General features: G+C 50.4%; 4 protein-coding genes across 7 annotated transcripts; 3 read left to right on the plus strand and 1 right to left on the minus strand.

Moving 5' to 3' along the window:
- The first annotated feature begins 1 nt into the window (after nt 1).
- On the plus strand, nt 2-786 carry LOC120693338 (translation initiation factor IF-2-like). The gene is made up of 2 exons (XM_039976758.1): nt 2-499; nt 581-786. Exons 1-2 carry the CDS (start codon nt 14-16, stop codon nt 776-778), a joined length of 684 nt encoding a protein of 227 aa, XP_039832692.1. The 5' UTR covers nt 2-13; the 3' UTR covers nt 779-786.
- A 284-nt stretch (nt 787-1,070) lies between these two features.
- LOC120693508 lies at nt 1,071-2,655 on the minus strand. 3 transcript variants are annotated; one of them, XM_039976965.1, is made up of 3 exons: nt 2,095-2,655; nt 1,574-1,997; nt 1,071-1,490 (listed from the first exon to the last, which is right to left on the minus strand). In XM_039976965.1, the coding sequence occupies exons 2-3, from the start codon at nt 1,787-1,789 to the stop codon at nt 1,143-1,145; spliced, it is 564 nt and encodes a 187-aa protein (XP_039832899.1). In that variant the 5' UTR covers nt 1,790-1,997; nt 2,095-2,655; the 3' UTR covers nt 1,071-1,142. The 3 variants fall into 3 exon arrangements, with proteins under 3 accessions (XP_039832899.1, XP_039832898.1, XP_039832896.1); XM_039976964.1 differs by having other exon boundaries at nt 1,574-2,393; nt 2,472-2,629; XM_039976962.1 differs by having other exon boundaries at nt 1,574-2,655.
- Nucleotides 2,656-6,102: 3,447 nt separating this feature from the next.
- Nucleotides 6,103-8,569, plus strand: LOC120692261 (acyl carrier protein 2, mitochondrial-like). 2 transcript variants are annotated; one of them, XM_039975523.1, is made up of 2 exons: nt 6,103-6,496; nt 7,935-8,113. In XM_039975523.1, the coding sequence occupies exons 1-2, from the start codon at nt 6,275-6,277 to the stop codon at nt 7,971-7,973; spliced, it is 261 nt and encodes an 86-aa protein (XP_039831457.1). In that variant the 5' UTR covers nt 6,103-6,274; the 3' UTR covers nt 7,974-8,113. The 2 variants fall into 2 exon arrangements, with proteins under 2 accessions (XP_039831457.1, XP_039831456.1); XM_039975522.1 differs by having other exon boundaries at nt 6,106-6,496; nt 8,047-8,569.
- A 3,312-nt stretch (nt 8,570-11,881) lies between these two features.
- LOC120688379 (SNW/SKI-interacting protein A-like) lies at nt 11,882-14,530 on the plus strand. Its single transcript, XM_039970682.1, has 2 exons — nt 11,882-13,915; nt 14,009-14,530. The coding sequence occupies exon 1, from the start codon at nt 12,097-12,099 to the stop codon at nt 13,912-13,914; it is 1,818 nt and encodes a 605-aa protein (XP_039826616.1). The 5' UTR covers nt 11,882-12,096; the 3' UTR covers nt 13,915; nt 14,009-14,530.
- Nucleotides 14,531-22,108: the final 7,578 nt, after the last annotated feature.

Below are 22,108 nucleotides of genomic sequence, written 5' to 3' on the forward strand. Positions count from 1 at the left end.
GGAGAAGGACAAGATGAAGTTTACAGTCAATTTAGCTCAGAGAACATGTAGTTGCAGGTATTGGCAACTTTCAGGACTTCCATGTTGCCATGCAATCAGTGCTATCTACAAGTCCTCAAAAAATTTGGACGACTTTATAAATCCATGTTACTCAATCACAGAGTACTTGAAAACCTACCAGTTCTGTTTGCAACCTGTAGAAGGCCAGGAGAGTTGGCCAGTTTCTAAAATGCCAAGGCCATATCCTCCTGCTTATGTAAAGATGCCTGGAAGAAAGAAGACCAAGAGAACAAGGGAGGTAGGTGAGAAGCCTGCTGGAACAAAGATAAGCAAGGTTGGAGTCAAGATGGCATGCAGCCTTTGCAAGAAAACAACTCACAACATTAGAAAATGCCCTTACAACAAGCAAGCAGGCAAGAGGAAAAATGCACACATCAAAAGAGATGCTAAGAGGCAGAGAAAGCAAAATGAGGCTGCAACATCTACTCCTGGCCCAAGTGTAAGTCGATTTCGGTGTACATCTACTTCTGGCCACATCTTTTCTTTTGTCTGTTCAATTCCAACACATTTTTGTTTGTAGGTACAACCTCAGGGACAGCCAAGGCCTGCACCGAGAGCAGCACCGGCTCATCAAGCGCCGAGAGCAGCACCAGTTCATCAAGCCCCGAGAGCAGCACCAGTTCATCAATCCCCGGCAGCACCGGTTCATCAAGCCATGAAAAGCATCCCGCGTAGGAGTGGAGGCCTTCAGTACCTGTTGTTTGGTGATAACTACTGAATGTGCAACTGTCACTAGTGAATGTGCAAGAATAGTCTTTTGATGTAACTGTGAAGTCTAAGCTCACAACTCATATGGTTATGAGGCGTCTTTTGATGTAACTGTGCACCTACTTTGGTCACAAGTCTGAATGTGAACGTTCAATGTTACAGACATATGGTTATGAATCTACATCTATCAACCTTCTCAGATCTGTCATGTTTTTTAGAATTTGTCATATTTTTTTCTGTAAACAATTTTCATTCACAATGACAAGACAAATGGAGTCACAGAAAAAAAAGGATGAGGCCAACATTTTTGCTGAACATTTTTCATTCCAGTACCAAGAACAAACTTAACATGCACCTAGATGGCTACTACAATGTCACACTTTTACCAACATTAATCCAAACAAGATGGCTACTACAACGAACACAACCAGGCACCTAGACAGCCAGCATCTATTCCCTTCCTTAATCTTGTCGACCATCTCAACCATTGTAGCTTCAGTTTGTCCCAGCTTTTGCATCAACTCTTCTTTCTCCTTCTGCAGTTTCGCCTTCAAGTGCCTTAACTCTGCATTATCACTCTGCATCATCTCAATGACCCGGTTGGCCTCTGCATTTTCCCTTCTCAAGCTCCAAACAGCATCACGCAGATCACATAGCAATGTCCGCTCATATGGTGTCGCCTCACGATCAACCCACTGAAAGAACCCGCAGTCCCCTGGCGCCTGCACAATCACATCGCCAGTAGCAATTGACATATCAGGGAACCAATCTAGCAAAAACAAAAGAGAAAACCAAACTTTCTTACCATTCCCGCAGGACACCTGTAGTATCTTCGGCCAGGATTTTCATTGCTCCATGCGGTCCAGCACGGGGTCTTCCGGCGGCACTGGCACAACACTGCAGGCGAATACGCCAAAGGCCCCACTCGGTACGGCACCGGCGACCTCACCTGCTCCGCCGCTTCACCTCCTTGCGCCCTCGATGCTGATGCTCGAGACGAGCGCGAACTCAAAGTTGCCATGGCCGTCACTGCTCCCCTTCCCTGTCCTCCCACCCTAGCTGCTCCTCTTAACGTTTGGTGAAAGGGATTAATGCTGCAGCGTCCCAGCCATCAGTTTTGGAGGGAAACTGCAGTGCCCTTCCCGCCATTCTCTGCAGTAACAGAGCCGCCATGGCCTATCCCTCACTTACATACCGGTCCCGCAAGTCAGAGGCGCCATCTCAGCAGCCTAGTCCACCTCATCGTTCCAGCGTGTCAAAACCACCGGACAAAACCACTATAGGGGGTGAAGTAAACGGGATTGCAAAGTTTAGGGTCCACGTTACCTGGTTTAGTAGTAGGGGGGGTTATGTAGTCCAACGCTGATAGTTTGGGGGGGTATTTAGACTTCTCCCGCATCAGTAAGTCAGACGTGAATGCCTTATTAGCAGCAGCCTTCTCAATGACTTGGTTGAAGTTTCTCCCTATCATCCACAATGGTTAGAACTGTTTCAGCCTTCTTTCACACGGTGAGACCATCTCCCTATAATCCACAATGGCTAGAACTGTTTAAGGATTCTTTCGAACGTTGAGACCAACATCTTTTCCATTAGACTCCACATACTCGAAACTCGTAAGTTTCTTCCTAGAAAAAGCATATATCAGACGGGGTCAGTTCCAATAATCAGTGAAATTTCAAAGCAAGCAAACTGATGGCGCATACTGCAATCTGTGAGCTATTTGTCAGTAATTTCATCGAGGTTGAGCGAGTGCGCGTGCGGAATCGAGGCGACACTCCCCTCACGAGGACACAGTGCGCGGACAGGGTGCCTAGCTTGGCGACTTGGCGTAGACCGTCCTCCACGGTGCCGGCACCCCCCCTCCGCCACGCTCGCGCGACAGCGGTGCAGGCGCCCCAGTCGTAGCGGCACAGCGTCGCCAAGAGTGCGTCGGAGGAAGCCCAAGCCACCGAGAGGCTGCCCGACCCAGGTGAGCAGCAAGCCGCGGGGCGGGTCGAGCCATGGAGGGTCCGCCGGATCCAGGTATTCGTCGTCCGTGCCACAGCAGTGTCGCCGGATCGGCACCGTCGTTGAGCCTGTGCGCCGGTCGCGGCAGCCAGGGGCCTGCGAGGCTGGGGGCTGGCTGCGTCAGGCAGGGGACCACGGTGCTTGGGGCCGGCCGCGCAAGCCGTGGCACCGGCCACGTCGAGAGGGGGGACGCAAGGCTGGGCGGGCCGTCCCAGCAAGGGCGCCGCGGCACTGGGCGCCGGCCGCTCCAGCGAGGGCCCCAGCCGGCGGGGAGGAGCGTCGAGGTAGGAGGAGAGGGAGAATGGGAGGGCAGGCGGCGGCGTGGAGGCAGAGAGGGAGGGGAGGTGGCGGCGGGCGGCGAGGAGGACTGAGGAGCCGGTTTAGGGTTGCGGTTGGGAGGTGGCCGGTTGGGTGGTGGGATGGGTTGTTTGCAAAATTTCCTCGGGGTGGTTTTTGTGAAAATGGTAGCATTTTTGTTTTTTCGCTTCTTTGTGTTAAAATAAATTTGAGTACGAGGGTTTATTTGTAAAACATATAAACATGGTTACTGTTCGTTTTGGGTGTGCTAGATTGGACTGTGATTTCTACGAAACCAGAGGATGTTTTTTCAAAACAGCCGGAGCTCGCGGGACATGTGTGTAATTTTTACCGTAGGATGCGGCGGTGAGGATAAAGGGGAGTGGGTTTTAATCAAGCTGATTGGGCGCTCGTGCACTGCCAACATAGCAGCCCACGGGTCGTCCTCTTCAACCTCCGGCCACCGCCGTGAGCTAGGGTTCGAGGGAGGGGGACGGGGCAATCAGGGAGGGTGGGAGGTGGGCGGAGCGGCCGCCGGGTGGTGGCGGGAGGAGGCGGTCATAGAGTTTGGGTTGCTGGGGGGTGGAGGCGGCTCCATGTCCGCCGACCATAGAGGAGGGTCCGGGGGTGGCGGTGGAGACGGGTTATTCGGCGGAGGGCGCGGGAGCGCCGCCGGCCGGCCGGAGCCGGACAATCGGTGGGCGGGGGCCGGGGGCGGGGGCGACAGGATGGCGCGACGGCGGCGCGGTGGCGGACTCGGTTAGGGAGGGAGGCGGCGGAGGCCGCCGGAGCCGGATGAGGCGGTCGACGGCGGAGGCGACGGGAAGAACGAAGGAGAGAGAAGAAAGAACAGTAGTACCTGTTCGCCGCGACTCTCTCGCGGCGCCCCCCCCCGCGCGTGATTTTTTACTTGAGATTTGTCCCTGATCAGAAAACTGTTTACTTTTTACAGCCTGTTCTTCAGTTAAATCCTTTTGAATTTGGGTTCGGAATCATCGATGCACACACGTGCCAGTTAACTTCGGACCTTACAAGAGATCGAGCGAGCGAGTAAAGAAATGGATGAGGAATTGATCAAGTGCCGGGATGAACGCAAAGCAAGCGGCTCGCACATGGAGCGATGGAGGCCGGGCCCGGCGAGCCGGCGATGCCGAGACGACGCAAGTACGCAACGCAACTCGCCGTCCAATCAATGGATGGATGGATCGCCCTCCATGATTGGCGTCGGGACGGTGGCCCACCTTGTCGGCCACCTGCCCCCCGGTGGATGATAAAGCTGCCGTTATCCTCTCTCAATTATGGCCGTGATCGCTCTGCCGTGCCGGGCCCACCGGTGCTTGCAATTGATCATGGTTTTGGTGGTAGGAAAACAACCCATCAATTGAGTGAAAATGGGGGTCTCACTCAGACCAACCGGCCCAATTGCACGTCTATTTTTAAACGAAAAAAGTAGTAGGAAATGAATAATCAAATTTTACATCTCTAATCAATTGTGTCGCTGCATGCCTCTCCCACGACGTTGTCGGCCTTTCTAGCGAGACCAAAGGAGGCAATGGTCCTCTCTCTCTTTTTTCCCCGGAGAAGGAGGCGAGGACCCTTGATTAAATAGAATTGTACTATTTCTTTTTTAATGAAGGAATCATTTGGAAGTTGATGGAGGTAGTAAACCATGTGTTGCTCGTGCACACCGTACCAACGCACACAAAGCCTCGCAGACAGCGAGGCATGTCGCTTGAGGTTTGGCTGTATGCGGCATGCACACTGGTGCAACAACAAAAACCATGTGTTCCTGGATAACGAGATGACGGGTGTGATCAATTGATAATATCACGTAGAAGCATGAACGTGTATGTTTCCGGGAAAAAAAAACATGTAAGTTGATAATGGCATTGGCACCAGCACAAATCCCCTGGTAGTATAAATTTCATTTTCTTTTTTAAGTCCAAATGAAATGTTTTCAAATATAATTTTCATACGTAGGTTTTAAATGAAATTATTATGTGAAGCCAAATCGGGGGGCATTAGGGGTAACGTGTGTTACCCCGTGTTGATTAGGGATCACGAGGTGGGTTCTCGTTACATGGGCCGAAATTTAAAAACTAGGTTGGTCCAATATAAGTTCATGGAGAACATCAAAGTTTTCTTTTTTGAAATATTTTTTTGAACGCGGAATAATTCTTAATGCTGAAACAATTGTTCCAATAATAGAAGAAAATTGTTCAAGCAACAAAAAGATAATTTATTCTATATGATGGTTTGACTGTCAGTCGCACGTGTTATTCCTAATATTTGCCGATAAATCCCGTCAAGAAAAGAAGAGGGACACAGTGAAAAGGAAAAAGTTCTTTTTATCTCCCTCAACTTTGGACCTAGGGATGAAAACGGACAGGAAAACCCTTCAATTGTTTTTGTTTTCATATTTTATGCAAGCTATATTTTCAAAAAAAATATGATTAAGACTTCGTGTTTTGTATGTTTAAACGTGAAGTGTACCGATTGATGTTGTGGAACGAGAGGATATATGGTGTGCCTAATAAATCTTTTTCGGATTTTATAAATACGAGATTAATACGGGATCATCCTGGTTAAAAACAGGATCCCGCAAATATGGCGCGGGGTACACCCCTTCCCGCTTCCCGTCCCATTTCTGTATTTGTCTGTAAATACGGAAACGGGTGGGAAAAATATAGAGATACGAGCGGGACAGGATGGAATTCTGTTTGTCTGTTTTCATCCTTATTTAGGCCGAATATGCTTTTCCTCCCTGGACAATGAAACCACCCGTCTAGGCTCCTCAGATTTATGAAACCGTTCACATAACCTCCTTGAGCGGTTTGTGGCTGATGTGACAGCATTTTTTCTCCATTTCTTTTATGTTTATTTTGATTGAAAATCTTTGAAAAATCATAGTAAATAAAAAAATTATAAAATAGAAAATCTAATTTTATTGGACTCTAAATAATATATCTACGCAATGAGCAATGAACATATTATATGACATACTGCTTTAGTACAATTATAAAACAGGCCCATCCACACGTACGGCCTCACTCGTCTTCCACCCGGACCACCACCCCACCTTCGCTCCGCAGCCGCAGCAACCACACCTCCTCTCGCCGCCGCCACCGCAAGTACAGCGCAGCCGCGTCGCGTCGCCGCTTCCGATCCCCTTCCGAGGCTAAAGCACGCGCATACCCCCCGAATGGCGGCGGCGAGGAGTCTGATTCTGAGACACCTCCGCTTGGCGGCGGCCCCGTCGTCAGCGGCGTCCCTCAGGCCGGCGGCCGCGCTGCAGGAGGCCCTGTCGGGGCGGCGATGGATGTCCTCAGAAGAGGCAAAGGGGTCGTTCCTGGACAAAAGCGAAGTCACGGACCGCATCATCAAGGTCGTCAGGAACTTCCAGAAGATTGACGACCCCTCCAAGGTATACACAGTGCTACCCTCTCCCTAACTGGAACGAGAGGTGGTTAGTGACAGACAATCAAGACCCTGATCGTGCCCTTCTGTTTAGAATCATTTTATTTGGACGAGGAATTAGAGTTTCTCCGCCTAGGGGATGCAGCCATGCAGGGGGAATGCAGCCTCAGCTGAGTGGTTAGATCTATGCGCAGTGTGCAATAATGATAGGCATTTCTATGTGGAGAAGTTGTATTAATCGTTCATGGTTTCAATTGGGCGTCAAAATAACTGCAAGTTGTGTTGTTAGTTGTGTTCATGTGTTCAGAACTTCAAGTTGTTTCTGTTGATTCGCACAGATAGTAGGTGAAATTAAACTCGCTAACCTCTGGATTCTGTGTTTTATGTGAAATTATAATGCCGGAGAAGTGAATAACTAAATATATTAATGATACTTAAGATAATTATTTTCATTTGTACAGAAATGTTTCCTATCTCACACAATTTTGTCATGATTCTATTGCTTTCCTGTTCTTTCCATTTTTGGGTTTTCTATCTTGCATATGCATTTATCTTCTGTGTCTTCTACATGTCTTTTCTGTGGATAGTACAGTGAAATCCTGTCAAGCAAGCTATACGTAATTGTTACACCCGTTGCCGTCAGCGATCTACCGAAATGTGAGCTCACAGATGCAATCGAGAGATGGATAGAGGACCCAAGGAGGACGTCTCCTTTTCAGTTGAAATATTCTGATAAGATGAATTCTACTCGTTCGTTACACAAGCTCGGCATATAAGCGCCGGCACACAGATGCTGCCTCATGGGCCCCACTCATACCACACCACACACACGCGTAACTACTCTTACATTGCCAACACATCGATCGCTTACTTGGTCTTTATGCCTCCACTGTTGCCGTAAGGTCTTCAGGCCTTACAGTAATGTTTTGCATTCCTTTTTCTTTTGTGTTCCTTAATTCCTATCAGCTGATGTTATGGAGGTTAGTAAGTAGGAGCTAAACTAATCTTTCTGAGATCTTCTCTGTATTTTCAGCAATTCATTTGTATCTTGGAATTTGGAACACACATTTCATGTTTTATTCCTGAGATTTTATCTGTTTTCAGAAATTTATTTGTATTTTGGAATTTGAAACATGCATTTTTAGACAAACACTATACTTCAGAAATGGGTGCTCTATGTTTATCTGCCAGTTCTCTATGCATGATAACCACAGGGGTGGCAAGATTGAGTGAGAACTGAAAACCATTCATAATAGCTCTAAACTTGTTCTGTCAGCAATCTAGTTTGCTGCTTGCTATTGTATGTAGTAATGTGTGATGGAGCAATAAAACATATGCACGGAACAAAAGGAATTGTTCAGGTTCAGGTGTTTAGCTGCTAACTAGCAAGTTCTCACCTTGAGTGAGCATCTTATGCCCGTTTATTTTGTTGCACTCATTCGCAGGCTCTATTAAGTGAATGCTGTCAGAACATGAGAGTTTAATTACCTATTTTCATGTGCAAGCTTAAATGGCTGATACCAAATCCTGAGTCAATTTCTTCCAAATGACTTGTTGGTAACACCAGATGCCCATTTCAAGAATGATCTTGGCCTAGACAGCTTGGATACAGTGGAGGTTGTCACGGCCCTGGAAGAGGAATTCGGATTCGAGATACCTGACAATGAAGCTGACAAAATTGACTCCGTCAAAGTTGCTGTTGAGTTCATTGCCTCACACCCGCAAGCGAAATGATCAGGCAAATTGTCTTCTGTAGTCTTTTAAGGTTTTTATGAAGAAGAGTTTGGCTTGATGATGAGCACTGTTGTGACTGTTTCACCATTTTTACTGTTTGCCACAGTCCTTTCGGGAACGCTTTCTGCTACTGTGGGTTATACTGCACTAAATAAGATTATAATTTAGAACATGGATGGGGCTTTCCCTTCTCACCGAAGATATAGTTTCGTTTGCTTGTATATGGGGATTCCTATGAAGTACTTCTGAACAGTAGAGCTCATGTAGCTCTCAGTTTGCGCGGCATCTGATATATGTATTAGTGACAGCATATATGCGAATATGCTATCCCTTTTGAAGCTGCATTTACACCAGAAAGAATTACAACCATCAGATTCAGTCCAGCATACTGAGCATTGTCTCTAGCAGCCTAAGCTTTCTTCACTGCTTTACAACTCAACAAGCAATCATGTTAGGGCTGCCTGTACGTGTTTAGTGTTTACAGTTTACTTGGTACAAATCAAGGTGCCATGCACGCATGTAGTGCTTGAAAGCTGCCATGGTTACTGTATGATTCGTGTCTTAATAACAAGCTCGTTCCTGTGGCGGCGCGAGAGAAGACCGGGCGGGCATGAACACCAAGGTAGTTCTGCTCCATTACTATTTGGCCAGCCACTGGTTGTGGTTGCATTGTCTTCACTGCCACCGTGGGCGCCTGCTGCTGTCCACGGCGGTGAAAGCAACGAGGTGAGTCCTGACTGTTTCCCGGTGGCCGCAGCGCCGCCTTGGCCGTGCGGCAAGAACTACTACCCTCAGTCCGCGGCAAGAAAACGCCGGTGCCGGCCTGGCGGCGCACCGGCGTTGGCTGAGCTCCAGCGCCGAGCGGCATGGCCGGTGCGAAAACCATGTCGTTCCTCACGCCCGCAATGCCATGCCAGCGAGGCACGGTTGGCGCCGGCGAGTTCAATGGCGGCGCTGGCACCGCCCTTCTTCGCACGTTATTGCCGCGGCCGGTGAGGCCTGTTCCACCCAACCCACGTGCAGCATTGGCGCCCTGTGGGCGGCGGCTGGATGCTATATTTGGGTTGTTGCCACTGAGGACGACGGCGAGTCGCGCCGCAATGTCCTCGACGACGTCAAGGAGCTGCTGCTCGGCGGGGTCGACGATGATGCCAATGTCCTCGAGGATTTCCGGTGGCAGCAGCCGGTGGACGTCGTCGAGCTCCGGCATGCTCCTGTGGCAGTAGTCAGCCATTGCAAACCGATCGATCTGCGGCGCCGGCAAATGGTCGAGACAGATCGGTCGCTCTTGCAGGTAAGAGCTTGGAATAAGTAGCGTTTGGAGCTTGCTCGTGGGAGAAAGAAGAGAGAAGCTTTGAGCTTTGGAAATGGAGGGCGTAAAGCGATGGTTTTATAGAGGAGTCACGACCAGGTAATGTAGGCATGTCTCTAGCTGTGCGCCTTTCTTTCGGCGTGTTGCTTATTAATTTTGTGCATTACATTTTTTTCTTGTGTGTTGCAATGACGACATGTTTTATATGCATTCTAAACCAAACGTGGTTCTGTAACCATGCGGCATAGAAGCTGTAAAAGTGGCTATATTAGAATTACAGCGTATTAGATTCTTTTTTCTGGTACCTTTATAAGGTTTTGTTTAATTTCGTGTGTGTTTTGCCCCCTTTATGCTGTCAATAAAAAAGTGTGTTGTATGTTCTCCAAAAGAAATATTGATCATATGTTTGTTGCCTTAAATCCTTTTCCTCTCCCAGGACACTACATCAGACGGCCTGGCATTTGCGAAATATGCATGTGATTGTGCTTAGCGCGTGGCAGCGAAATACTGGCTTTATTTTCCCTTTTTTCATTTGGTTTGTTGAGTTCCTATAAATGGGCAAAACATGTTTGTATTCCTCCTGTAATCTAATTCTTGTTTTTAGGGCGATTTAAAAAACAATTATTCCCCAAAATTGTAAGTGGAGCGACAAAAGCAACAAGATGTGATTTACTGTTTTTTGTTGGGTGGTTTTGTTTTCATTTGTTTTTTAAAGGAAATCAGAAATAAATGTTTTGAAATTTGTAGTACAAAACTTGCTTTTAGAGCACTTCAAAATCAGACTGCTGGAGAGAAACAGAGCACTAGTAATAAAATCGACAGTTCTTTATCAAATTTCAAAGGAATTTGAGTGATGTGATAGGTGTTTTAGTCACATCTATAAAGTGCATATGTAGCCACCAAAGGCTTGAATGAGCTCATTTTCCATGGGCCAATATATACATCCCCGGTTGTACATACGTGTCACTTTGGATTCCTTCTGGTCAATTTTTTTTTGCCATAAAAAGGATTAGGAAAACTGACATTAATGCAAGATCAGTGCTATTGCATTAATCGTGAATGGATTTTTTCTATAACATGTATTTACGTTTTAGATTATTCAGTTTTTTTTGTTGAGGCTGCTAGTCAAAGTTTAACCATAAGAGCATGTCGGTGTCCCTATATCAGTATTATATTAGAATACGTAATAGTTTAACTAGTGGGGGAAAGAGAGAGAGAGACAGCATGGTGAGCAATTTAACTATCATTTACTGGTATTGTTTTTTTTCATGAATTTCCGATTCTCATGCCCCAAAATTGTCCGTCTACGGAGTTTTGAAAAATGGTGTTTATTCAGCCGGCGCTAAATCGGCTCTATAAGAAGTTACGAGTTAGTTGTAAAGGTAAAATGGTCATGAGACTTTCATGGGTAAGCAAATTATTCCCACCATGCAATAGCACAGAGGACCTAACTAAAACATACACGAGACTCCTCGCACAAACATGCATGAAAATAATTTTTTAAACATCAACTAATGCGAAAATGCTATATTACCTTGTATTCCTTTGAAGTTATATACACAGGCCTATTTGGATCTACTCAGTTAATACTAGCTACTTCCTCCATCCTCAAATGTAGGACATTCTAGGATTTTGGAGGCAGATTATGAAAGTAGAGAAAAGACACATGCATCCCTCATTAGTATATTGTTCAGTTAATTAATTGTTTAGTTTTCAGTGCCCGCACCAAAAACCAATGAGATTAGCATGCCTTTTTACCCCGGCGCCCACCACCCAATTATTTTTTTTATAAAACTAGCATCAAAATCAAGAAGATTAGCATGTCTTTATAATCAAAGTACTTTAGAATATTTTACATTTGGGTACAAATTTTGAATCCCCAAAAACTTACATTTTCAGGACGTAGCGAGTAGCTAATTTTAGTCATAACTAATCTAAATGGACTAGCTAATACCCATCTGGCTAGCCGCGCCAGATACTGACAATCTAGCTAGCTGCTCCTACGGTCCTACCCAGCTAATCCCTACTTATTATGAGTTGACAACAGACTGAAATACACTTAAAGGTAAAAATAGACAATTACCACTCCAGCTAAAAAACCAACTAGCTGGTGGATCCAAAGTCCAAACACCCTGATCTGATGGTTATAGCTAGGGATGCAAGTAATTAACTACGATGACAAATCATTCTAGTTCATTTTATTAACTTTTTGAATCGATCAAATAATTTTAAAAATTATCAAACTTGCATCCCTAGTTATAGGTAGTTAATATTATTAGACCACTAATAAAAGGTTCTAGCCATTAGCCCTAAATTGATCCAAATTGACTCAAAAGGATTTGTGATAGAGCTCTTCAACGTTATCTCATTTGCTCCGTCATCATTAGTTCCGTTCTTGAATCCCGTCCGGGGCTCCGGGCACTCACTTTCCCCAAAATTGGAATCAAACCCTAGCTCAGTAGCTCGTCCTCCTCCTCGATTCCCCCCGATCCCCACCAGCCGACTCGCCGGAACCCTAGCTAGCGTTAGATCTACCGCGCCGCGCGCGCGTGCCCGCCGCCATGGCGACCCTAAAGGATCTCCTCCCGGCGCCCAAGACGTCGGCGTCCACCTTCTACGACCACAGCAGCGACCCCTGGTTCCAGGAGCGGTACGGCGGGGAGTCGGCGCAGGCGTCGGCCGCGGCGAGGCCCGCGGGCGCCGCCAGGACCATCCCTCCGTACGGGAAGCGGGCGGGGTTCGTGCCGCGCCGACCGGAGGACTTTGGGGATGGCGGCGCCTTCCCGGAGATCCATGTCGCGCAGTATCCGCTCGGCATGGGCCGCCGCGACGACAAGGGCGGGTCCAAGATCCTCGCGCTAACCGTCGACGCGCATGGGAGCGTCGCCTTCGACGCCGTCGTCAAGCAGGGCGAGAACGCCGGCAAGATCGTCTACTCCAAGCACAGCGACCTCGTGCCGAAGATCGCCACGTCCGATTCGCAGGCGCCGGACGACGACGAGGAGCAGAAGCAGATCGAGGAGACCACAGAGCGGACCAAGGCTGCCTTGGAGAAGGTTGTCAACGTCCGCCTCTCAGCTGCTCAGCCCAAGAATGTGCCGACACATGATTCTGAGTCCAAGTTTATTAAGTATAAGCCGTCACAGCAATCAGCGGCCTTCAATTCAGGTGCCAAGGAGAGGATCATTCGGATGTCGGAGATGGCGGTGGATCCTCTTGAGCCGCCAAAGTTCAAGCACAAGCGTGTGCCCCGGGCGTCTGGGTCGCCACCTGTGCCGGTGATGCACTCGCCACCGCGGCCAGTTACAGTGAAGGATCAGCAGGATTGGAAGATCCCACCGTGCATTTCTAACTGGAAAAATCCAAAGGGTTACACAATTCCACTTGATAAGAGGCTGGCGGCTGATGGAAGAGGGCTACAGGAGGTGCAAATTAATGACAACTTTGCAAAGCTTTCTGAAGCATTGTATGTGGCAGAACAGAAGGCGAGGGAGGCAGTACAGATGCGCTCCAAGGTCCAGAGGGAACTGATGCTGAAGGAGAAGGAGAGAAAGGAGCAAGAGCTGAGGGCTCTTGCCCAGAAGGCTCGCATGGAGAGGACTGGTGTCCCATCTGCGCCATCAGCTGTGCCTGCTGGTGGTGGCAGGGGAGCAGTTGATGCTATCGATGAAGATATGGATATGGAGCAACCACGTGAACCGCGTGAGCAGCACAGGGAGAGTAGAGAAGAGAGGGAAGCGAGGATTGAGCGTGATAGAATCCGTGAGGAGCGCAGACGTGAGAGGGAGAGAGAGAGGAGGCTGGAAGCCAAGGATGCTGCAATGGGCAAGAAGAGTAAGATCACGAGAGACAGAGATCGTGACATCAGTGAGAAGATTGCTCTGGGTATGGCAAGCACTGGTGGTGCCAAAGGTGGTGAGGTCATGTATGACCAGAGGCTGTTCAACCAGGACAAGGGTATGGACTCCGGGTTTGCCACGGATGATCAGTACAACATCTACTCCAAGGGGCTCTTCACAGCGCAGTCTACGATGTCTACATTGTACAGACCTAAGAAGGATGGTGATTCTGATGTGTATGGTGATGCGGATGAACAGTTGGAGAAGGTTATGAAGACTGAGAGGTTCAAGCCTGACAAGGCTTTTACCGGTGCTTCCGAGAGGACTGGCAAGCGAGACAGGCCTGTGGAGTTTGATAAGCAGGAGGAGAACGATCCCTTCGGTCTGGATCAGTTCTTGACTGAGGTGAAGAAGGGAAAGAAAGCTGTGGAGAAGATCGGAGGCGGAGGCACCATGAAGGCAAGTGGTGGGTCCTCAATGAGGGACGATTATGATGGAGGATCTGGGAGGTCCTGCATTAATTTTGAAAGGGGGCGTTGAGGTATTTTCTCTTCAAGATATCTTTGCTGGTTTTCGATGCTTTATTTCAGACCATTGTTGGCCTGTCATTCTAACACTCAATTTTGCTTCTTAGGTCCATGGGGATTACACAAAGGAGGATGTTGGTGGTGAAGCGCTTGAGAGATCTGAGGGTGATGAGGCCGTGGTTGGAGGAGGCTGCTTTTCTCGAACGCGCAGGAGAACTGCGCATCATTGCTTAAGAAGAAGAAAAGGGATGGGGGTTTTATCCCCCCGATGTTACAGATACAAAAGGGGCTGTAACCCCCCTAGGTACAAACATGCCGACTCTCTCCCAAACAAGAGGCTGTGGTTGGCCAGGAGGCTGCTGCAGCTGAGTAGGATAGTTTTGATCACTATTTTGCCACTTAATATATTTGAAGGATATATGTACTGTTACCTTTCTGTCTGAGAACTAGGGTGGCTTTATTTTGGCGATATGGTAGTTCATGTCTGAAAACAAGTCATTCGTTTGTGGTTATTTGGATCGCAAGTTCTGGTGACATCTATTCGACTTATTACCTGAGGTTTAGTTTGGTGATTTCTGTCAATGCTAGGTTCTGTGTGGTGAATTACTGAATGTCTTAATCATGTTTGAGAGATGGATTGTGCTGTTGGGGGCTGAGATGCTCGATATGTATGCCTATTGACTGTTAGCTAGTACTGGTCGTACGTTTACTTTTCTATCGATGATCGACAGTTGGCTCGACCATTGTGCAACTGACTCCCGTGATTTCAAGCTAGCCTGGATACAAGGGATGATGCTAGTCTTCATTCGTGGCAGTGTGCCTGATTCCATTCCATGCGATCTGATCTTAGCAAAGCATATCCCAGAATGAATTGGATTTCGTCACAGATTTGTTTTCCATGTTTCAATTCATGTGACAACAAAACAATAAAATTACAAATGGCTTGTCCCTGAATTTGGATTAGAGGTACAATTCAATTCATCTGTTTCAATTCCGTGAACATAACAGAGGGTAAAATTGTAAACGAACAGAAGTGAATTAATTTACATCAGCAAAATGACAAAATCATATGCTTCCCACCTTTGCAGAGATAAGCTTGAATTTGCGGTTCTCTCACATTACTGAAGACAGTGAGCTTGAATTTGCGCTTCAGTAATTCACTTCTCTCACATCACTGTCTTAAGTAATTTGCACTTCCCTCGGCCATTAACTTGTCTCTGCAAAGATGGGAAGATCACTTCTCTCAACTGCATGCATAAGTTGAAACAAAGCAATCAAGAAAGCGAATACCCAGTCCCAAACAAAGAAGCAAGAATCAAAAGGAAGAGCGAACTGCTGGCAAACAGGCTGCATAATGATCTCTCGATGGACAACATGCTACAGCATTGATCATGAAGAGTTGTGGTTTCCTGGGAACGAACAAGATAATGGACTCAGAGGCTCATGCATAGTTCAGACCCCAAGTTGTCCTTGAGTTAAGGCAGAAGGAGGCGCTGATAGTCTCAGCACTATTGCTATCAATGCAGAGGCTTGGCGGCTGTGGCCGTGTCTGTGTGCATGTGCCCACTTGTGTGCCCCATCATGTGTATGTCTTGTATCATTTTCCACATCGACTTGTGTTGTGGTGTCTGTACAGATGTGATAACCATTGCATCTGCTAGTAGTAAGATGAAGCTGTCAGTTTAGTTTGCAAGTTGTTAGACTTTCAGAGTTGTTTTAGTTTGAATAAAGGGGAACCAACAATGCCTTTTGCTAAACTGGATGCACGTGGGCTAAAGAATCCATCCAGGAGGAACGTGGTCAAAGATCTGCGTACTCTGTGACCAGTTGCCGGAAACCGCTGAACATCTTTGCCTTCACTTTCCGTTCACCCTGGAGGTTTGGGAACACGTAAGGATATGATCAGGGGATCTGATTGCAGTGCCACAGTTAGGAGATAGTGTGCAGAATTGGTGGTGCAACTCCTTAAAGGCATTGCCAAAAAATAAAGAAGAGTGAAAGCTGCCCTTATGATGTACACAGCGTGGAATATCTGGAAAGAAAGAAACACAGGATTTTTTAGGGGAAATCAGAGCAACCAATCTAAGTGGCCAGACTGATCAAGGAAGAGATCGCGCTGCAGAGAAAAGGCATGTGAGAGCCTAGAGTTAATTTAATTTCATGAACTGTAAAGGAAGTGGGCTTCAAATTTTGGCCATGAACTGTAAAGGAAGTGGGCTTCAAATTTCATACAGTTCCCAGTTTTGGCCATGTTTAGTTCCTAAAATTTTTCAAGATTCACCGTCACATCAAATTTTTGGACACATGCATGGAGCATTAAATATAGTTAAAGAAAATAACCAATTACACAGTTTAGCTGTAAATGATGAGATGAATCTTTTAAGACTAATTAATCCATAATTGGACACTAATTATCAAATACAAACGAAAATGTACAGTAGCCGAATCCAAAAATTTTCACCAACTGAACACACCTTTTGAAACTCTGATGCAACTTTATGTAATACCTTCTGTTGAACTTTTGTTTTGTAGACATCACAATGCAGGATCAGATGGTGATATATGATAATGAGAAAGCGCAGATTGGATGGGTGCGTGGACCATGCAGTAGGAGTGCCAAGTCTATTCTGTCTTCCTTTCCATCACCATTTCCCACATTACAACCATTTGCTCTTGAATCCGTTTCTATGTACTCCTGATGGAGTTTGTGAAAATTACTTGTTGGTGGAGAGTGTCTCCGGAACGGACGGACACTACAACAGCAAGGGATAAGCACACGATTCAAGTAGTAAATATTCTCTCTCTATTCAATGTTACATCAATGAACATTACAGGGGTATTTATAGGTGGCGTTACACCTCCCACGTACATTTACTTTCTACACTCTTACAACGGCCATATTCCTGGAATATTCCTGAACGTACACGTAATTTCCCTAATACAAGCTCAGTGCGCTACAACTCAGACGGGCCCACAACTGCAGATAATCCTCTTCGGCCTTCTCCACGAAGACTACGCGGCCTGTCGCTTACTCCTCGCTGATGCTCGCATCGTCCGGTCCTCGCGGGTCTTCGGCTTCCGACCCGAAGACAAGCGAAGGCTACGTGGCCCGTTATTTACTCCTCGCCGTGACGCTCCCGTCGACCGGTCCTCGCGAGTCTTCGTCTTCCGACCCGAAGACAAGCGAAGGCGGGAATCTTCTGTGTTCACTCCCATTGGCTTCAATGTTCTTGCTGCCCTGTCTTCGCGCACCTTCGGCGACCGGACCGAAGGTGGTGTCCCCAACAGTAGCCCCTCGGAGCCTCGGTCCGAACCTCGAGAGGGCCACGGCTTCGACCCCGTGGACGCGGTCGGCGTCCCGAAGCGCCACCCTTCGGGCTGGGCGCCGCGATAGTAGTTGGCGAGGCACAGTCCATGTCAGCCTGCAAAAACTGTACTGTCGTCGAGGAAGGAAAAATTTCAAGGTTAAACCGTTAGTTCGCGCCAAAACTGTCAGTTTTTAAAATTGGGCGGGAATTCTTGTGGTGGTTCGAAGACTTTGAAAGGATAGAGTTACCCCCCCGGTCTCTTAATCTCAGATGTGCAGCGCGGGGCGCGGTTGTCTTTCCACCTCGCGGCACCACCGGTGCTGGGCTTCTCTCGGTCGCCCCCTGTCAGTGCCCTGACTTGGGGGTCCGGATCCCAACTAGTAAATGCTGCGTGTTTCCTCATCCCAGATGTTGATGCAAGAGGCAACACAGTAACGCACGGGTTTATCCTGGTTCCGGCCGCGGGGCCGTACGTCCAACAAAGGAGGTGTGCGAGGGCACTGTATTATCTTGCACCCTGAGTGCTTGTAGTAGGGGGTACAAGCGCGGCGAGAGAGGGATGGAGGCTCCCAAGTCTCTGCTAGAAGAGGGGTTGAGCGTGGCGAATAGCGATGTTGAGGCTAGAAGCGAGTGCGTGTGCTCTGAGCGGTGTGTGCCTAGAGAGCCGACCGACCCCCTTAGGGATGCCCGCCTCCTCCTTTTATAGACACAAGGAGGGACGGGTACGTACAGGGGATCGCGGAGGTTGTCGTTTCTTCCCGTGTTGCGGGGATACAATAATTGAGTACTGTGGGAAGTACACTGCGGGGTATGGCGTCGGGCGTGGTGGTCGTCCTGGCCATCGTCCTTGACCTCGCGGAGATCGCACCGGCATCCTGCCAACTCCAGCAGGCGGCGTGGTCGTCACTGTAGAATGTTCAGTCCTCCGGATGTGGCGTTCCGTGGGCCCTGCAGGCCAGGGTCCTGCGTGCACCAGCGATGGCGGGGCACGCGGCGGTCTTGGACCCCCCTTAATAGAGTTCCAGTGCGCGCACTAAGGAGGTCCGAGGGTTGCGTGGAGGTCTCGGACCCCTCGAGGGGGCAGGTCCGGGACCCCAGCTGCGTGTGCTGAGCGTTCCTCCTGGAGGGGCACGTGGCGTCGTCGGACCCCCTTCCCAAGCAGGAGGCGGGTCCGGGGCCATACGTGTGATGAGGTGGAGTCCGGACGGCCGGAGTTGGCAGAATAGTAACGCGAGCAGTGCCGAGCGCGTCTCGTCCCGCGTCGTAGGTCCCACAGTGCTGCCACAGTGTCCGGGACGGCGGAGCAGTGACCGGAGTTGGCGGATGGGACTCCGGTCACAGCCGCTATGGGGAATGGCGGCCTGACGCCGTCTGCCCTGAGCACTGTGGAGGAGTAGTTGGCATTCAATGCCTCCGTACGACGGGCGGTTGAGCAGTAGGGCCGTTTGTCCCTTACGCCGAGGGGTGGCCTCGAGCGAGGCGGAGATGAGTTACCTGCTCGAGGGAGGTTCGCTGCCCTCGAGCGAGGCAGAGATGATTTGCCCGCTCGAGGGTAGATTCGCTACCCTCGAGCGAGGCGGAGATGCGGGGCGCAGTCGAGGGTCCCGATGGGAGCCCTCGAGTGAGGCGAAGATCGTCCCGCGGGCCCGAGAGGGGTGCGAATGGGCCGCATGCTGGGCTTCTTTAAGTTCTTTCCTTTCTTCCAGATTGGAAGGAGGCCGTGGGCCTTCGTGGGCCCGGTTGCCTTAACACGTGTTTGCATTTTTCAGAGTGATCTTAGTACCCCGATTAGAGTGTCCCTAATCATGGTACCCGACAGTAGCCCCCGAGGCTTTGGTCGAGTCAAGGGATTCGGCCAAAGGGTAATTCGGCAATTTCCCCCTTGACGTGATCGGTCAATGCCGTGCCCCCGCCAGGCGCGCCTGAGCGCCGGCCTGGCGGATGTGACAACTCGTCGGTTGGGGTAGTGCGCCTGCGGGGAGAGTACTTCGAGGCGTGCGCCTTTTTGTTTGTTTGTTGCGGGGACAAGACGTGTCCACGTGCTGAGGGGGCCAGGGCGACGATGGCGCCTGTTGCTTGGCAGCCGGCGCTTTCGTCACGCTGTCCCGCGCTCAGGGTCTTGGCCCTGCTTTCCCTGGTTGCCTTGCGATGCGCCGTTCGAGGGCGGTTGGCCTGAGCCGATGCTGCGCCGCTTAGCGTCCAGGGGCTCAGCTTCGCTTTATTTCGTTCGGCCGTGTCTCGGCGCGGTAACCGAGGGCATCCTTTGCTCATGGAGTGCCGCGCCGTCACGGGCGGTCCAAGCCCTTGTCCTTCGACAGGCTTGAAGCTTGGCACCCGGCGCGGCTATAAATAGGGGTCGTGGGGTTCCCTTTCCTCTCCAACTTCCCTGCTTTCTTCCAGCATCGCCTAAGTCTTGTAATGTTTTCATTTGCCTTTCGTGACCGGCCCCCAGATGGGGTGGCCTGGCTTTTTTAGGCTTTGGTGCTAGAAGAATGCTTGCGAGCGGCGGGGGAAAGCCGGAGAGGGCGTGTGCGCCATCCCTCAGCTTCAGTGGGATCAGCAGAAGAGCATTGGGCCCGTGGGGTCCTGCTCCTGCGATGTCCCCTAGCCTGAAGGGGGATGGAGGCGCCTGACCATGGCGATGGTGCCAGGTCTGGTGACTGTTCTTCGTATCACCCCCCCGGCGACAAGGTTGCTCTCGGGAAGATGGTGTGGAGGGTGCTGTCCGCCAGCTCGACCCCCCGCATAGTCTTCGGTGGAGGAGATGCTAGAAGAAAGCTTGCGAGGAGAGCATCCCGCTGGACCCGTGCGGCCTGGGGGCTGTTCCTCGCATCCCTAGCAGCCTGGCCGTCACGTCAGCCAGGGGCTCGGAGCTTTTCTTCATTGCTCGCTCCTCCCCAAGACAGGGAAAATAGCCACATAGGTGGCAATGTGTTTGTACCTTTCGACAGCTCTGCGCCGGTAACCCTTTGTAATCTTTATTTGCATTGAGCAATAAAGTCCCTTTCTCTTTTACGGGAAGGATGACCGAGGGTATAGGGATGTACAGAGGGTTACAGCCCTCGAACATGTGTGAAGTTTCCTTCGTGGGGGCGCGTCAGCGCACCCGCGGGTGTAGCCCCCGAGGCCTTGGAGGAGTGTTTGTACTCGTCCAAGGGCTATAAACGTCGCCCCGCTGGGTTGCTTCACTGGGGTGGCCGTCCAGCGTCTTTTTCAGCCGGCATCGGCACTCTTTCAGCCGCCCTCGGCATTCTTGGCGCTGGTACTGCGACCCGGCGTTCAGCTTAACCATCAAGCGGGCGCGCGTTAATAGTGGGGGACTTGGTTAGACACGCGGAGCTTCACAATCGACGGTCGTCGACTTACTCGAGGGCACGGTCTGAATCGTGGTGTGCGAGGAGCCCCCGAGCCTAGGCCCATGTGAAGGCGTTCAGGGGAACCCTCGTCTTTAGTTACGACCCTCGTCGCCCTTTCGCAGGGAGGAGGGGTGAAGCGCACCATGCTACCCATGCCCGGGCCGCGAGCTATGGCTGCTTTGGTGAGCTATTAGCGGGTAGTTCAAGCGGACATCCGTGCCCCGTTCGATAAGGGTCGGCTCGTGGTCCATGGACACGTCACATAAAGCGCTTGCGAAGGTTCGCTAGGCGGGGCTCGGACCCGTTCGATAGGGTTCGAGGGCTCGATGCTCTCCCTCGATGGGATCCCCCTACTAGGCACCCTCGACTGGCCTTGAACACTGCGTAGGATGTCTCGAACTCCGCGTTCGAGGGTAGCTTGTACTAGCGATTTGGGGCGCCTGTCGAACCCCCGATGGGCCAGGCTTCGAACCCCTGATCAGTAAGGCCTCGGAATGCGATTCCTTTGAGGGTAAAGAGCCCTCGGGAGGAATATTCCGTCATGATTCGAGAATGGCGCGGAGTCGCGGGTCACGCGCACGGGTCTTCCGCTGGTTGGGGGCGACGTGGCCCGATTCGTGCGGTGCGGTGCGGGCGCGCCTTTTCAGGCCGCAGCCTCGGGCAGACGAAGCGGTGTGGGCGGCGGCAACGGATGGGACAGTGCAACAGTCGCGCCGCGCCCGCCGGTTACCGTGCCGCAGTTATTGCTGCGTGCGCGCGTGGGAGACTCTGCGGTCATGGGGCCCCAGCCGTCAGCGATAGCAAAATCTACCACATTCAATGCGGTAGATTCGGGCTGTGGCTGCGGACCCGCCCGTCGCGGTGAATAAAAACAAAGAGGAAGGGGTTGTTTTGGGCTCACCTGGCCATTTGCCTTCGTCTCGCTTTGCCTTCTCCGCCTCCCCTGCATCCTGAGCGCACAGCCAAGAGCGAAAGGAGGAAGAGGAAGGAGAGTGAGAGCGCACCTTAACCATCTTGGAGCCTTCATTCCCACATCCCCCCGCGTCTCGAAGAGATGTCGGACGTCCAGGAGCCATTGCCATGGGGGAAATCCTCCGCCACTGTAGCGGTTCTGGAGCAGTTGGTCGCCGACCGGCTGTTGTCGCTGAACCCCGACTCGGGGGTGCCGGCGTGGATTTCCCCGCGGCTAGAGGAGACCGAGCCGAAGCCCCCCCAGGGCTACGTTGTGAGCTTCGTGCGTCTTCATGAGAGGGGCTTCGGTGTCCCTGTCTGCAGGTTCATGCGGGCGTTGTGCGAGTACTACGGAGCGGAGCTGCATAACTTCAGCCCCAACTCCATCTCGCAGGCGGCGGTTTTCATCGCCGTCTGCGAGGGGTACCTCGGAATCGAAGCCCATTGGGATCTATGGATCCACCTGTTCCGCGGCGAGCTCTTCGTCGAGAACGCGCGAGGCCAACCGAAGCGGTTCGCGTGCGCCGGTGGCCTAACGCTCCACGTTCGCCCGTACCGGAAGAAATTGTACATCCCCAGCAAGATGACGACA

The sequence above is a fragment of the Panicum virgatum genome, chromosome 9N, assembly GCF_016808335.1.
Source record: "Panicum virgatum strain AP13 chromosome 9N, P.virgatum_v5, whole genome shotgun sequence".
Lineage (NCBI taxonomy): Eukaryota > Viridiplantae > Streptophyta > Magnoliopsida > Poales > Poaceae > Panicum > Panicum virgatum.